General features: G+C 37.0%; 1 protein-coding gene and 1 pseudogene across 3 annotated transcripts in view; one reads left to right on the forward strand and one right to left on the reverse strand.

Annotated features, from left to right (window-relative positions):
- The window catches only part of ATR (ATR serine/threonine kinase), a 130,733-nt gene that overhangs the window by 39,064 nt on the left and 73,143 nt on the right, over positions 1 to 18,526 (reverse strand). For all 3 annotated transcript variants that reach the window (XM_036018322.1, XM_028505028.2, XM_036018323.1), the window contains exons 28-30: positions 6,221 to 6,399; positions 2,822 to 2,986; positions 1,683 to 1,774 (exon numbers count right to left, since the gene is read on the reverse strand). In XM_036018322.1, the coding sequence (XP_035874215.1) occupies positions 1,683 to 1,774; positions 2,822 to 2,986; positions 6,221 to 6,399 (436 nt within the window). The remainder of the gene's footprint in view (positions 1 to 1,682; positions 1,775 to 2,821; positions 2,987 to 6,220; positions 6,400 to 18,526) is intronic.
- On the forward strand, positions 16,341 to 18,226 carry LOC118498922 (annotated as a pseudogene).

The raw sequence follows: 18,526 nt of genomic DNA on the forward strand, positions 1-18,526 counted from the left end.
CTGGGCTGGGCACATTTTCCATTTAATTAACTAACAAAAATGAAAGGTACATATATTCCTTTTATTATAAAGAAGGTAACAAGACTCAGAGAGGCTAGGATCAATGCCCTCAAAAGTCCTCCTCGCTCTTTCTCTAGTAAAAACACATAAAGTATAACAAATGAGTTAAATAACTTTTATTTTTTTAAATCTAAAATAGAATAAATATTGAGTATTCCTTAATTTCTAAATATGAACACCACCATAAATAATTTAAAACAAGGCTAAAAGAAATAAAATAGAAATATAATTTTCAAAGCTGTAATTATTAATAACTTTATAAGTGTATCACCAGATGCCACAAAATCAAAATTTCAGAATAAAAATCTGAGGAGAATGAGCATGATTTGCTATCCAGAAGGGGTGTGTACCAGGTATTAAACCAAAAAAAGTACCAAATGGCAATGAGGACCAGGTCGTTGAGAACTTATCCCCATAAAGTGAGTACATTTCAAAAGAATGATTGTGCAGGCCAAGCACAATCAATAATTCTGGTGATATATTTATTTAAAGGCAAATATTACCCCCATGGAAAACACATACCCTCAATGACCATTTGCTCCAATATGATACAAAATCATTCACTGAATAATGAAATTTGTCATTTCACAAATCAGATCCAAAGAGTAGACAGGAGGAAGTAGAACTGTCCAGTGTTCATCATAAAGAAACTTGATACCTCGGCCTGAGCCATGATAAACCGTTCCAAAGTCCTACAAGCCCTTTATTCATAAGGTCTCTCAACTAATCTGGAGAAATGTATCTAAAACATATAATCCACTCCTTCTATACTTCTGCAAAGTTTTCTCCATGATTTCATAAATTCTACCATTATGACACCATCTGACCAACAATAAGCTTCTCTAATCTTAGACATTGCAGAATAGTGGTCTTTGCAAATCACAGGTGGAATTTATAGAAACTGCACTTTGAAGAATTGCTTTCAGGGTAATCTATCTAAAAACAGTGGCCTGTGTACTCTTTGGTTAACTAAAATACCATCCCTTTTGGCCAGATCTCATTGCCCAAAAAAGTCAGTTGGGATCTAGTAAACATGTTAAGGAACAAGGCTTTTCAGTTGTCAGAGCATAGCAGCTTCAAAAGCAAAACCAACCTCCAGAGTTATTCTCAAAACTAGAAGAACTGTGTGACCTTCATCTCTGCCACATGTAAGGACTATTTTTTGTTTGCTATCACTGGGTTTGCTATAGTAAACCCATTTTCAGGAAAGGAAAGCTACTTTCATTTTTATCTATCCTTTAGGGGAAAATCAAACCCACACTTAAGTCACAAAGGTTCCCTACCCAACACAAAAAATAACTGATGCTGATAATGTAGGAGAGCTTAGATACCCTTTGAAATGCTTGTATGAACCTAATCAAGAGTACATGAATTTTGGAAGGTTCCTGTCCTAAAGCAGATCTAATTCAAGGATAACTCTTTGGACAGAAGACAAGCTGTTAAGAGTAGATCAATGTATGAAAAAGTAGAAAAATATATGTTTTGGTGCTTATCTCCAATGCATGAAAACATAAAAAAGATTTCATTACTTTAGTAAACATTATATCAATACAATTCATTAATTTAAAAATTCCCCATTAAGCTAAAACAACAAAAGAAAATCCTTATTTAAAAAATATTACCTGTTTGCATGCACTCCATTGACCTGAGTAATTACAGTGGATAGCTGGCCAAGACCTAACATGGACTTCACTACACCATGATAATGAATGATCTAAAAATTTAAAAAAAACATTTAAAGTAACAGTTGTCATAAATATATCTTGGGAATCAAAAACAGTTTTATATTTATTTTAAAAATTAATATTTACCTCACTGAGCCTTGCATCTTAGTTTAGCAGTGAACTTGCTTGGTTCACTGGCAGAGCCTCCTACCAATGTCATACACACAACTGAATATTTTTTTAAATGCAGACAACCTTTAAAAACTCAAATTAAATTTATTATTTTTTCCTAGATTTGGTCTAATTTTTGGTTCAGATCAAATATAAAAGTAACAAGTACTCTTTAATATTTTATTTAAAGATTATTTGTCATACTGTCACATAAAAAAATGAAAATTCAAGGTCGTACTATCATTAATACAGATTTTGGGCTTTTTTAGTAACAAAAAAAGTTAAATAGGATTATGCAATATTCTTTAAAATTGAAAATAAGATTATAAAAAATAAGAACCCTGCATGTGCATTGAGCTTCTGAGAAAAGGAACATGTCAAATATGACAAAAAGCAATACTCCAAGACTAGAGAGAATTTAAGTCAAGATTCTAAATCAATGATTCTAAACCCCTTTCCTGTCTCAGTGACCATTAGATATATAACATACCCCCCATGGGAAACTGTAGCTTATGAATTCTAAGGGACCTTTTCAGAGATTCACAGATATTGATAAGGAGCATGAGAAATCTGAAGAAATTTCTTAGACTAGAAAATAATTATTAAAAATTGATGCATGTCTTATACTTTTAATAGCAGACTAAAATTATATAAACTTTAGAGTAATTTAACAGTTTAAATATACCTTGCAATAAATCTCATTCGCTTAGGTATATCTAAGGTCATAGAAATTTGGCATTGGAAGGGATCTTTAAGATAATCTAGTGCAAGTCTCTAATTTTATCAACCAGAAGACCCAAGCTCAGAAATGATTAAATAGTTTCCAGACGCACTAGCAACTGATAAAGACAGTAGTCAAACCATGTCTTCCAGAGTTTCTAGTATAGGGCTATTTTCATTGTGCTCTCTCTCACGTATCACCTTACCTGGTCTGGTTCTAGCTGAATAGCCCTGTCATAACAAGCAGTAGCATCCCTCAGCAAGCCAATGCTCTCATGCTCAAGGATCTGTTCTTTTAGAGATGGTTCTGCCTTTCGAATTGCGCTGACTCCAGCCACTCCATCTGGTTCATGCATAGCAGCATATAATTTCTTTGTTCAACCATTGAAAACAATCAAATTAGGAGAAAAATACAACTGAAAATAAAACTATAAAACCACCAGTTTATATGAAAAGGGCATATGAGAATTTTTTCTCTAAGCAGCAGTAAGTTTTGCTTTTCAAGGCAGACTCACAATAAAACTACAACTTTATTCTCAGCCTTCATATTATTACAACAGCCATTCTACTTGAATATAGCCTACATGAGTAATTGTTATTGACAATAAGAGCAGTAAAGAATCTCAAAGTCCTGAGCTCTCTTTAAACACAACGGAAAATAAATTCTGTTGAATATAGTTTATAAGTGTTTTATTACATTTAAAACAAAAAAAATTAAACAAGCATTTTAATATACTGGTATCTAGATGCCTTCAAGAAACCCAAAACATCAAATATGGGTTTGAACAAGACACTCAGGCTGAAGATAAAAATTTAGGCACAATAGCAGAAAAATGGCAGGTGAAAGGATGGCATGATTTAGAGAGAGAAGAAAAGAGGCCCGGGAAAAGAGAGTATATTTATAAATAAGAAAGAACTAGCAAGTGAAACTGAGAGCACACACCAAAGCAGGGTGAAAAAACCTGGAGAATGTGGTATCCCAGGAGATGTGGGAGAAAAGCAAATGTCTTATTCTAAAGGGAGTGGTCAAATGACGTTATGAGGTTAAGTAAATCAGAACTGGGAAATACTGATTGGATTTGGTAACATGAGATCGCTGATTTTCTTAGCAAGAGTAGTGTCGGTGAAATGGAGAAAGAAGTCTTACTGGAATGGGCAAAAAATGAATGGGATAAAGTGAATATAAGGAAGACTGACAATTCTTTTAAAAGTTGGCAGTGAAGGGAAATAGACAGGAAGCATCTGAAGGAATATCTAAGGTTAAGGGAATTATAAAAATTAAAATTGGAGATACCAGAGCATGTCTATATACTGCATATACTCGGTTGACAAAGAAAAATTAATGGTACTAGAGAAAGCAGGAACATTTGAAGGGGTGAAATTCTCGAAATTGAGAGTACAAGTAGGGCTAAATTTTGGCAAGAAGGGAATTCTTCCTTAGGCCTAACAAAGGAAAAGAAAAAGAACATGATGCAGAGGCTAGTATATTTTCAGATTTGATAGACATTTGGTTTCTATTTTCCTAATGCACAATGAAGCAAAATCATCAGTTGAGAGTGAGATGGAAGGTAAGAAACAAGGTGAAGATAAAAAATTGTTATCTTGAAGAGAGAGAAAATTAGTTTACTAGAGAAACATTGAGAAGAGCTGAAGGCAGAGTTAAACAGTTTGGCTTATGGTTGCTATTATGTACTTAAAAGCAGTTAAAAAGCAATTCTGTGATTATGAGATTTTTCTTCAGCAATGTACAGCTGCTTACATGCAGACACTGGGAAGGCAGATGGGTGAGTTTATTCAGGGTTTGAGTTTTACAAAGTGAGTACAACACAAAGGAAAGGGAGAAAGGCTAGAAAATTCAATGTCCTTTAAAGGGAATGATTTTGACAATGAACAATAGACTCAAAGCTAGATAAAGAGGAAAACAATAAGAGCAGAGGGTTAATATTTACCCTGAGTACAAGCTACTAATTTTCCAGTTCTCTCACTACACCTTGTTTTTCAACCTGAAGAAAGCTGACCAATTTTGACCTCTTATTTAAATCCCACTGCATTAGTCCCACCTGCCCTTAGTTTTTTTTCTTTCCCAAACAGTCATAATATTAGCACCTAATCCATTTTTTCACCAGTATTGTCTTGGTTGATTCCTGTTTAACCAGTATATTCCCCTACCCACACATCCCCAAATTTAGGCCTGCATTTCTCATGACAGTAGTAATGGCCTGCTTTGACTAAAAATAGCCCTTTCAACTCCTTCCTCCATGACTCCCATAGACATTGAGCTAAAATGCCATTTTGACTAAAGCAATTGCCTGTTTCAAATCCTCTAAGAATTTTGGGCAATGTAGAGGTCCTCTGTGATTTATCTTTCCTCTGCCATTCCATATACACATTCTTTCCCAAATCCATAGGGATGCCTCTGCTTAAAATGTCTTTTCTCGTCCTTTTACCTATCATTCATTCTTCAAGACCCCTTAGCACCTTCAAGAAGCCCTTATTGACTCCTTGTTCACCCACTCCTACCTCTCACCACGCTCCACAAAGACAATGAGTTGAATGTCCTTCCTCAGGGCATATCTATGTCACTCAAGATATTACATCAAACTGGTGTCTATCCCTCCCCACTAATCTGCAAGGTTCTAAAGTATTACGTTGGCCAAAAAGACTGATCAGCTTTTTCCGTAAAATAAAAGACACATTTTTCATTTTCACTGTAACTATTGATTTGGATATTTTGAGTATCGTCTCTCTCCCACTGTTGCCTTCTAGTGGTTATAGGCCAAGGGTGCTGCTAAACATCTTCCAATTCATTTGACAGCCCCACAGCAAACGATTTATTGGCCAAAATGTCAAATACCAAGAAACTTCACAAACCACTTTTAACACGTTTCATCAGTCATAGCACCTTCTCCATACACTGCACAAATCTTTTTTTATGGTTTATATATTTACTTTACTATACTTTTTTTATTGTTGTTCAAGTATAGTTTTCTGCCTTTTCCCCCAATCCCAGCCCACTCCCCCAGTATTCCCCACCTCCCTCCTGTTTCCACCCCCCCTTGTTATTGTCCATGTGTCCTTTATACTTGTTCCTGCAAACCCTTCACCCTTTCCCCCTAAAATTCCCTCCCCTCTCTCCTCTGGTCACTGTCAGCATGTTCTCTATTCCAGTGTCTGGTTATATTTTGCTTGTTTGTTTGTTTTGTTGATTATGCACAAATCTTTTTTATGTGTTACACTTAGGTTTTTACCTTTCTTGAAATAATAAAGCATAACACACTGAAAATGTTGTATATCTTTTCCTATCTTTAGTACTAAAATGGCTATACAAGAATTCACCAATTTTTATGAGTTTTTTTTTCAAGGCACACTGGTACAAGACAGCTGTCACAATACAATCTAACAAAACTGTTTTGAATGAAATTAAACACAACTAAGCACTACTAGAGCCATCATAGAGAAAAAACTAAATTAACTTTTGGCCAACCCAATACTTACAAATATCTAGTTCCTAGCACAGTATATCAAATACTCAATAGAATGAACAATATAAATATAATAGATTAGCAATAAACATTATTAAATTCACTACTATATGAATTTCAAACCTGTAAAAATCCAAGATGTGCTTGAATGTCCTGCTTATTTTCTGTAATAAATGATTCAAAGTGCATTACAGCTCGTGTGTATGCTTTAGAGCGAAAAGAAGCTACTGCCAGAGTGTCCTGAGGTATGAGGTCTAGAAAACGAGTTACGCTCTGATAGTCTTCATGATCCACAGTAGATACTAGATTAAAAAAAAAGATAAATAAAGACTTAAGAAAATGAAATGTCATTTATATATATTTTTAATTAATTTATTTATTTTAGAGAGAGGAAGGGAGGGAGAAGAAGGAGGAGAGAATGTGTGGTTACCTATCATGCACCCCCTACCAGGGACCTAGCCTGAAACCCAGGCATGTGCCCTAGACTAGGATTTGAACCGGTGACCCTTTGATTCCCTAGTCTGCACTCAATCCACTGAGCCACACCAGCTAGAAGAAAATGAAATTTTAAAAGTGTTCATTTTAATTTCATTTATTTTAAACTTAATTTATTTCACTAACAATAGTATCAAAATGTATTTGGGATAATATTTAGAATGTAACTGTCAACAAGATGACTGCTCAGAGGATTCTTGCTTCAACTTCACCATTATTACTTACCCTACCTTGGACACTCAATTACCTTAACTTAAGCTTCAGTTTTATCATAAATAAACGGTAAGTATTAGTATCTATACTGCCTTCCTTACAAAACTGTCATGAGGATTAAGTATAAAACTATATTAAATATTGAACAAAGGAGAGCTCAAGATGGTGCCAAGGTAGGTGGGAACAGAGTCCAGTTCTCCCTGTGCCCAGCTGGAACACCTAGCTGATCTTCTGAGGAACAGAGTGAACAACCAATGGAATCCCAGCTTATATGAAGTTTGGAGGCCATAAATTGTAGAGGACATTGAAAAGCAGACAGTGAAGAGATTGCACTGGAACAGTAAGGTCCTTGGGATCTGCGTAGGGACCAGGGACCGAGGCTGCTGCAGCCTCCGGCCCAGCGCCTTCCACAGGATACGGGGTAGAGATTTAGACCACCGGCTTCCTCCTCTACCAGAGCAGGGAGAGCAGCCTGGCACCAAGAGGGACCTGGATGCTGGAAGTCACTGGGGGGAACAGAGACGAAGTGGGAGACACACACAGGTGGTATACATCTGCTGGGACTGTGGCTGTCCCAGCACCAGAGAAATTGGGATGCCGGGCCAACACCTGCAGAGGGGAGGAGTTGGCCTGTGTCTGACCCTGACTCGGACAGTCTCCAGACTGGAAAGTTGGGCTATGTGAAAAGCTGTGCACTTGTTAAGAAAGGCATGCAGCTGCTTTATAAGGAACTCTCAACCAGTGGCTGGCTCACCCAACGGGTGATCTGACCTGCTTGCGCCCACAGGCTGAGTAGCTGAGTAGAACAGCACACTCGAACTTGACCCACGCCATGCCACGCATCCAGAGACTGAGTGGCTGATTTGAGCCTGGAAGCTCATGGAGGATCTGGGCTGGAGGCCGGGCAACTGTGAATATTGCACACCATCCTCTCACAACCATAGGAAGGAAAAAAAGCAGAGCCCAGCCCTACTCTTCCTTTGGCATCCAGGAAGAAGAGCAGACCTCTAGAACTCACTGAACAGATTTAAAGTCAGCAGGAAGCTTATTTTTTTCTTCCCTCAAGTAAGACAATAAAATGTGGAGTGATATAGGGTCCAGAGACAGATCCAAAGGGGAAGCACAAGGCTAAGGCCAAAAATAGAGAAACTGAGACAAATGTCACTTTGCTATCCCATAGAGCTGGCATTTTATTATGTGTATTATTATTTTTCATTGTCTTTACCACTTTTATCAGTATTTTTTTATTCTCTTCCTTATGTATTGTTTTCCTCATTTTATTTCTCTGTTTAATGTCATTCTTTCACTGGTTTTCCTTATTCTCTCTTTATTGTACTTTAATTTTCCTTCTTTTACTTAACTTGTGTACCAATAACACACTACTCTTGATTGAACACTTTCTATTCTGATTATCCAAATCATGTATTTCTTGTCATAATATTGTTGTTCCACTACTTCAGTAAATAACTGTTGTTCCATACAGGTAGGTGTACATACTACACAGTAACCCTTCCTGATCTTATCCCACTTCACTTGATTCCTGTGCATTATTATTCTTGTGTTAACTCTATTCTCTCTCATATTATGCCTACTTTCTATCCTTTACTCTCACTATATCTCATCATCTAACCTTGCACAAATGCTCTGTTTTTTGGATTCATTTCAGGCTGAATGAAGCAGAGGACTGAATCAGCAAGCTGGAGGACAATGTGGAAAAAACACCCAGAAAGAGCAAGAAAAGGAAAAAGAGACTCATAATCTTCCTCCCCTCTAACAAGAGTCTTATCTCTCACCTTTTGTAAAAAGTGGCCTGGTGGGGGAAATATCACAGTTAACACTATACTTACCCAAAGAATCTCCTATCTCTTCTCTACTTGCTGGTACTTTAAATTTCAGAAAATACTCTCCCACTGTCTTAATCCATTTTTCCTACCCCCTGCCACTGACCATATACAAAAATAGGTGGAAGCTACTGTAGGAGACCATTTTGCATGGTGTGGGCCCAGCTCCCACTGGGAGATGCACAGGACCCACACCCACAGATAGGTTCTCCCGTGGAGAATCAGGCCTGCAATGTGCCTAGGCTGCTTTGAGTCTTGTTCTTGCTAAAAACTCCCTCAACCTGAATTGAGGACATTTGCTGCAAAGCAACTTCCTAAAATCCATGCTAAACCTTCCAAGGATGAGTGTAACTGGTTCAACCACTTTTGCCTTTTCATTTGCAACTATCCCTCTTCTATGATGTGATTAGCAGCACTGGCTCCTTTGTTTTCTGTAAAAGGTAACCACCTAAAGCGAACTTGTGCATAGTAAATGAGGACCATTATGTACAGTGCCAAGAGATAGAAATAAAGGCTTGTCATGGCAGAGACCATGGCCTTTGCTCCCCTTGATAGAAAAGCCATGCTGTCCCTTTTTCTCCACCAGACTTGGTAGTCTGTGTGAATGTCTCATTTCATCCATAATGACGTGGACACTGTGGGCCAGTGTCTGCATTAAGCTACAAACATCACTATACCTGCTGGAGAAGAAAAACCACCAACTAATGAACCACCAAAAGGTAAAAATGCAAGTACAATAACAGAGCCCACACAAACAGAAGAGCAAACCTAGAGCATCTCCTCTCTAGGCAAGGAGATCAAGGAGAGCACACTACTAAACCCTACAAAATTCCCACCATAAAAGTTCACCCAACAAAGATAGCTAGCAAACCAAAATATCAGAAAGCAAAGAAACAAACAAAAAGACTCACCTAAAATGGGGAGATGAAAAAAGAATATGCAATCAAAAGGACGGGAAGACTCCCCACTAAAAGAGGTGAAAAGGAGGTAAACAAACTATCAGATACAGAGTTCAAAATAATGGTTATGAAGATGGTCGAGGAACTCACACACAATTACAAAGAAATGAGTGAGAACTACAACTGTATGGAAAAAGAAATAGAAACTACAAACAAAAGCCAGGAAGAAATGCACAATAAAATAGCAGAAATAAAAAACACACAAGACAAGCGGGCTGAATGAAGCAGAGGATTGAATCAGCAACCTGGAGGACAATGTGGAAAAAACACCCAGAAAGAGCAAGAAAAGGAAAAAGAGACTCAGAAAGAACAAAGAGGTGCTAAGGGAACTGCAAGACAATGAAACATAATAATATCTACAAAATAGGGATACGAGAAGGAGAAGAGCAAGGGAGAAAAAAATTGTTTGAAAAAGTAATGATGGAAAACTTCCCTATTTGACGAGAGAAAAAGTCACACAAATCCAGGAAACACAGAGAGCACAAATTAAGAGGAACCCAAAGAGGCCGACTTCAAGACACATCATAATTAAAATGACAAAATTCCAAGACAGAGAATCTTGAAGGCAGCAAGAAAGAAACACAAAGTAACATACAAGGAAGCCCCGATAAGGTTACCAGCTCACTTCTCAATGGAAATGCTTCAAGCCAGAAGAGAATGACACGAAATGTTCTAAGGAATGAAAACCAAAGGCCTGCAACCAACACTATTCTATCCAACAAGGTTCTCAGTTAAAATGGAAGGCCAAAGAAGGAGTCTCTGAGACAAAAGAAACCTAAAAGAATACACCTCCAGCAAACCACCTCTGCAAGAGATGCTAAAAGGACTGCTTTAAGGAAAGGAAGAGAGAGAGACAGAGAGAGAGGAACACAGGTACAAAACTGGCAATGAATAAGTACCTATAAATAATAACTTTAAGTTTAAATGGATTAAATGCTCTAATCAAAAGATATAGAATAGCTAAATGAATAAGAAAGCATGACCCATACATATGCTGCCTACATGAGACCCACTTCAGAACAAAAGACCCACACAGAATGAAAGTGAAGGGCTGGAAACAAATATTCCAAGCAAATGGACAGGGAAAAAAAGCCAGGGTAGCAATACTCATATTAGACAAAACAGACTTCAAAAAAGGGCCATAAAAAGAGCCCCAGAAGGTCACTTCATAACAGTCAAGGGAAGAATCCATCAAGAAGACAGAAACACCTGGCTGGCGTAGCTCAGTGGATTGAGCACGGGCTGTGAACCAAAGTGTCGCAGGTTCAATTCCCAGTCAGGGCACATGCCTGGGTTGCGGGCCACGGCCCCCAGCAACCCCACATTGATGTCTCTCTCTCTCTCTCTCTGTCTTTCTCCCTCCGTTTCCTCTCTAAAAATAAATAAATAAAATCTTTAAAAAAAAGACAGAAACATTGTAAATGTATATGCAGGAAACTTAGGACCAACCAAATATATAAGGAAAATCTTGGAGAACTTCAAGAAAGATATTGACAGCAACACAATTATAATAGGGTATGTCAACACCCCACTGTCAAAAACGAATTGATCTTCTAAACAAAATATCAACAAAGACATTATGGGATTGAACAATGCCCTATATCAAATAGACTTAACTGATATATATAGAGCTTTTCATCTCAAAGAAGCTAAATACACATTCTTTTCAAATGTACATGGAACATTTTCAAAGAAAGGCCACATGATAGGACACAAAACAAGCATCAACAAATTCAAGAAAATTGAAATCATTATCAAACATTTTCTCTGACCACAAGGGACTAAAACTACAAACCAACCTCACACAAAAACTCAAAAACACTCAAATTCATGGAGATTGAATGGCAAGGTATTAAACAATGAATTGGTCATGAAGGAGATCAAGGAAGAAATCAAAAAGTTTCTGGAAACAAATGAAAATGAACTCACAACAACCCAAAACTTACGGGACACAGTGGAGGCAGTCCTGAGAGGGAAGTTCATAAAGATACAGGCCTACCTAAAAAAGATAGAAACATTTCAAATAAATGCCCTAACCCACACCTACAAGAACTCCAAGAACAACAACAAAGACAGCCCAGAGCAAGTAGAAGGAAGGAAATAACCAAGGTCAGAACAGAATTAAGCAACATAGAGAATAAAGAAACAATTCTAAGGATCAATAAATCCAGAAGCTGGTTCTTGGAAAAGATAAACAAAATTGACAAGCTTTTAACCAGACTCATCAAGAAAGAAAAGAGAGAGGGCCCAAATAAACACAATCAGAAATGAAAGACGAGAGATTACCACTGACACCACAGAAATACAAAGGACTGTAAGAAATTACTATGAAGAACTAACTATATAGCAAAAAATTTGACAACCTAGGTGAAATGGACAAATTTCTAGAAAACCATAATGTTCCAAAACTCAATGAAGAAGAAGCAGAAAGCCTGAACAGACCAATAACAGCAGATGAAATTGAAGCAGTAATAAAAAAACTCCCAACACACAAAAGCCCTGGACCAGATGGTTTCACAGGAAAATTCTGCAAAACACTTAAGGAAGAGCTAACCCCTATCCTTCACAGACTATTCAAAAAATTCCAAGAAGATGGAAGACTCCCAAACTCTTTTTATGAAGCCAGCATCATCCTAATCCCTAAACCAGATAAAGACACAACAAAGAAGAAAAACTGCAGACCAGTATCACTAAGAAACATAGACAATAAAATCCTCAACAAAATATTGGCAAACTGCATCCAGCAATACATTAAAAATATCATACACCATGACCAAGTGAGATTTAACTCAAGGATGCAAGGATGGTACAATATTCGCAAATCAGTAAACGTAAACACATCATATAAACAAAATGAAAGACAAAAATTGTATGATCATAGCAATAGATGCAGAAAAAGCACTTCATAAGGTACAGTACCCATTTATCATTAAAACACTCAGGAAAGTGAGAATAGAGGGTACATTCCTCAACATAATAAAGGCCATATACAAGAGAGCTACAGCCAACATCATACTCAATACGCAAAAACAATAAACTTTCCCAGTAAGATCAGGAACAAGGCAAGGTTGTCCACTTTCACCACTCTTATTCAACATAGTACTGGAAGTCCTAGCCACAGCAATCAGACAAGAAAAGGAAAAAAAAAGGCATCCAAATTGGAAAAGAGGAAACAAAACTGTCATTATTTGCACATGACATGATAGTATACAAAGAAAATCCTATACATTCCACCAAAAAACTACTTGACCTAACAAGTGACTTTGGCAGAACAGTGGGATACAAAGTCAATATTGAGAAATCAAAGGCATTTTTATACACCAACAATGAAATATCAGAAACAGAAATCAGGAAAAAAATCCCATTTGAGATAGCAATAAGAAAAATAAAATACCTAGGAATAAACCTAACCAAGAAGGTAAAAAACCTGTACTCAGAAAACTACACAACATTGAAGAAAGAAATTAAGGAAGGCACCAACAAATGGAAAAAGATACCGTGTTCATTGATTGGAAGAATTAACATCATCAAAATGCCCATACTACCCAAAGCAATTTATATAGCCAATGTAATATTACATGGCATATTTCACAGATATAGAACACTTCAAAAATTTATATGGAACCATAAATGACCCCAAATCGCCACAGCAATTTAAGAAAGAAGAACAAAGTAGGAGTGATCATAATGCCTGATATCAAACTGTATTACAAGGCCACTATAATTAAAACACTCTGATATGGGCAGTAAGAACAGACACATGGACCAACTGAACAGAAGAGAGAGCCCAGAAACATACAAAAGTCTCTACAATCAATTAATATTTGACAAAGGGCACAACAGCATAAAATGGAACGAAAATAGCTTCTTCAACAAATGCTGTTGGGAAAGCTGGACAGCTACAAGAAAAAAAGTGAAACTTGATCACCAACTTATATCATACACAAAAATAAATTCAAGGTAGGTAAGAGACTTAAATATAAGTCGTGACACTATAAAAGTCCTAAAGGAGAACCTAGAGCAGGAAAATCTCAGATATTCCACACAGCAATATTTTCAATGATATGTCCCCTAGAGCAAGGGACATTAAAGGAAGAATAAACAAATGGGATCTCATCAAAATAAAAAGCTTCTACACATGTAAAGAAAACAGCATTAAAATGAAAAGAGAACCAACGATATAGGAAAACATATTTGCCAGTGATACCTCAGACAAGGATTTAATTTCCAAAATATATAATGAACTCACACGACTCCACTCTAAGAAGACAAGCAACCCAATTAAAAAATGGGCAAAGGACTTGAGCAGACACTTCTCCAAGGAGGACATACAGAGGATCCAGAGACATATGAAAAGATGCTCGGTATCACTAGCTATCAGAGAGATGCAAATTAAACCCACAATGAGATACCATTTCACACCACTCAGAATGACCATCATAAACAAAACAACAAACAAGTGTTGGAGAGGTTGTGGAGAAAAGAGAACCCTAGTACACTGTTGGTGGGATGGCAGACTGGTGCAACCACTATGGAAAACAGTATGGAATTTCCTCAGAAAACTAAAAATGGATCTGCCTTTTGACCCAATAATTCCACTGCTAGGATTATACCCTAAGAACCCTGAAACACCAATCCAAAAGAACCTATGCACCCCAATGTTCATAATAGCACAATTTACAATAGCCAAGTGCTGGAAGCAACCTAGGTGCCCATCAGTAAATGAATAAATGAAAAAACTATGGTATATTTACACAATGGAATTCTATGCAGCAGAAAGAAGGAAGGAGCTCCTACCCTTTGCAAAAGCATAGATGGAACTGGAAAGAATTATGCTAAGTGAAATAAGACAGGTGGTGAAAGACAAATACCACATGATCTCACCTTTAACTGGAACCTAATCAAGAAAACAAACAAACAAGCAAAATATAACCAAAGACATTGAGATTAAGAACAAACTGACAGTAACCAGAAGGGAGAGAAAAGGGGATAAAGGAGGGAAAAGGGCAGAGGGTTTGCAGGGACAATGAGAAAGGACACATGGACAAAAGCAAGGAGAGGTGGAAACGGGATGGAGGTGGGGATGGCTGGGATGTTGGGGAAGGGTAGGGTGGGGGGAGGCAGAAAACTGTACTTGAACAACAATAAAATTCAAAAGTATTTAATAAAAAATGTTGAAAAGAAATAAACATGATACAAAAGATATAAAGATGAGTTATTTATGATGGATAACTCCAAAAACACTGATACAGTGTAGCTATTGGTAGGAAAAAAATAGAAATATTAAAATAACCATTTAAATTTTAAAGTTCAGAATTTTTGTTAACAATCTGTTTTTCTTGTGTTGTCACAAATACAATACTAACTATTACAAAGGAAATTTAAAGTAAAGGTGCATATGAAGTAAAGTCACAAATATATTTAAAGGGTACTTTTTTTTTCAAGCATCTAAGAAAAGATATAAGTTGGGGAACTTTTAAATGAGGGCAGCTCAATCTGTGAGTTCTTATTTAAAACATTAATTTTAGTTATGATTCATAATAGTATGTGGAAAATATGAAATAGAAATAAATTGCTCTATAATTTAATCAAGGTAGCAAATTTAAAAGAAATTATATTTAAAATAAGTCCCTTTCTTCCATCACATGTATATCATTTCAGCTCTGCATGGTGTGGCTCAGTGGACTAAGTGCTGGCCTATGAACCAAAGGGTTGCCAATTCAATTCCCAGTCAGGGCACATGCCTGGGTTGCAGGCAAGGTCAGGTCCTCGGTGGGACCACACATTGATGTTCTCTCCCTCTCTTCTCCCTCCCTTCCACTCTATCTTTTTTTTAAAATTTTATTTATTTATTTTTAGAGAGGGAAGGGAGGGGGAGAGAGAGAGAGAGAGAGAAACATCAATGTGTGGTTGCTGGGGGCCGTGGCCTGCAACCCAGGCATGTGCCCTGACTGGAAATCAAACCTGTGATGCTTTGGTTTGCAGCCCGCTCTCAATCCACTGAGCTACCCGAGCCAGGGCTTATCCCTCTATCTAAAATAAATAAATAAAATCTTTTTTAAATGTGTATATCATTTCAAGTTATAAAAATGGTAAAGGTATTATACTTTTGAACCCTTACAAATATCATTATTAAAATCTAAAATTTTCATTTCAATAATACTAGAAATGGTGATGACAGAGTTCATGCTTGGTTTTAGTACCATTTTCACATGCAGAAACAGGAACAAAATTTAAGTGTTAAATTAATGGAAAATATATAGTCACATTTCAAACAAAAATATTCCCCCCAAAAGATAATTGTAGCCAGTTAAAAAGTTTTAGAAAAACACACTATTGTGCTTAACAACAAGGATGTATGTGCTTTCATAAGTATAGGAACAAAAAAGAGACACTAAAAAATTGAGAATTGTGATTAGGGGTGTCCAACCTTTTGGTGTCTCTGGGCCACACTGGAAGAAGAGTTGTCTTGGGCCACACAGTAAATGCATAAACACTAATCAAAACCAAAAAAATCTCATAATATTTTGTGTAAATTTACAATTTTGTGTTGGACTGCATTCATAGCCATGCTGGATGGTGGGTTGGACACCCCTGATTGAAGATTTCTTTAAGAACTGTTAGTCAATTTTTTCAATTAACCTCAATGCCTAGAGCGAAAACATATAATGTCCATTAAAATGGGTGAGTTATACAGAAGTAGGCAGATTATTTACTTCATCTACTTGCTGCAAGAATAAAAAAAAGATTCAGAGATATTGAGTATCTGTAACTGTCTTTTTTTTCAAAACTGAAATAGAAATATATTTATTTTACTGAACAGTTTATTAACAGCTATGATTAATGTCTTTTTTGTTTATTGTTTTATTCCTAGATATAAATGCAGTACCTACATACTTTAGGAACTCATCAAGTACTTGTTGAATTGGAGTTTTATGGAACAGTAAAATACCCTTCTGTTTAAACTAACATTTAAAGAAGTTGGAGCACAAAAAAATCATGCTGATAAATTTCTGACCCATGTTTTGGCACACCTTTAGCTTTCTCTTATCTACAAAGACTTGGCTTTTTAACTTTTTTTTATTGTTGTTCAACATAATTATTCTCACCAAATGCTTGTAGCATAGGGGCAGATGTCATTTCTAACTCTAACTAGATTCCCCTTTTAGTCACCTTAGAGAGTTATAATATCACAGGTTAAAAAGAAAAAAGCACAGAGTTCTATTGACAATGGGAGCATATAGTGATCCCCATAAAGTCCTGAGCAGCCAACCCCCCGCACCACCGGGAGGAACTGCAGCTTTCCCCAGTTACCTTCACTGCAACCATGAGCATCGAGACCAAGGCCCAACAGCCACCCACCACCCCCATCCCCAGTGCTGTGGACACCAAACACATCACCACAGGCAGCTGCACAGGGAGCAGGACAGGGCAGCCTCACACCAGCAGGAGCAACATCATGGCAATGAAGTTTGGGGGACAGTAAAATGATTCAATGTAACAAAAGATACAGTTTTATCAACAGGAATGACACCAAGGAAGATGTATTTGTATACCAGACTGCCAAAAAATAGAATAACCCTAGGAAGTACCTTTGCAGTGTAGGAGATGGAGAGACTGGAGTTTGATGTTGAAGGAGAAAAAGGTGCACAGGCAGCAAATGTCTCAGGCCCTAGTAAAGTTCCAGTGCAAGGCAGTGAGTGTGTGTGCAGCAGACCATAACCATTATAGACACTATCCACGTGGCAGGGGCCCTCCACACAATTACCAGCAGAATTACTAGAATAGTGAGAGTGGGGAAAAGGAGGAGGGATCCATGAGTGCTCCCGAAGGAAAAGTCCAATAGCAGAGACTGGAGGTGGTGATTCTCACCTTACTAAATTTAGCAGAGACCCTATGGGCTTCAACCACAGTATTCCAACCTTCCTGTGCAGGGAAAAGTGATGGAAGGTGTTGACAACCAGAGTGCAGGAGATCAAAGTAGACCAGTGAGACAGAATATGTATCAGGGCTACAGAACACGATTTTGCCTTTCTCCTTGTGAAAGACAGCCTAGAGAGGACAGCAATGAAGAAGACAAGGAAAATCAAGGACATAAGACTCAAGGTCAGCAGCCAACTCAATGTAGGTACTGCTGCAACTACAATTACTGACTATGCAGACACTCAGAAAACCCAAAACCACAAGATGGCAAAGACACAAAGGCAGCCAATCCACCAGCTGAGAATTCATCCACTCCCCCAGTTGAGCAGGCCGGGCTGAGTAAATGCCTGCTTTCTATCTCTAGCATCATTCGGTTTTCTCATCCAACAAGAAGAGATGAATGTGAAATTCTAACAATAAGATATGAACAAAAGATTGGAGCTGAAGACCTTGAGTACTTTCTTTTTCCCATTGACCAGATAACTAGAACTACTTGCATTGTCTATGCAGCATGGCATTTCTATTATTTTTATCTAAAGACGTCTCTTTTTGGTAATGATCAATGTGTGGGCTTTTTAATTTACAGATTTTTAAGTTGTTTTATACCTGGTCAAGTAGAGATTTTTAAGAACCTCATTTTTAATTTGTAATAAAAGTTTACAACTTAATTTTTTTTCAAAAAAAAGTCAACAAACCCCAAGCACTTATGAATAAAGCTCTTAAATAAATAATACAACAAACAAAAAACAACACAATAGTAATTATAGCAGATGTAGTGTAGTAACACACTAGATACCAAACACTGACAGAAAAAAAGGATAAACTAAAGAAAAAAATGGGTGGGGGAAGGCCATGAAATTAATATCTCCTTGAAATTTAAAACCTAAATGTGAAAAAGATTGCAAAAAGTATTTCACAAATGAAAAAGGATAAAGTCTACATATGTATGTATATGTATGCATATGAATATGTTATATGTATACACACAATACACTTAG

The sequence above is a fragment of the Phyllostomus discolor genome, chromosome 2, assembly GCF_004126475.2.
Source record: "Phyllostomus discolor isolate MPI-MPIP mPhyDis1 chromosome 2, mPhyDis1.pri.v3, whole genome shotgun sequence".
In the NCBI taxonomy this organism is placed as follows: domain Eukaryota; kingdom Metazoa; phylum Chordata; class Mammalia; order Chiroptera; family Phyllostomidae; genus Phyllostomus; species Phyllostomus discolor.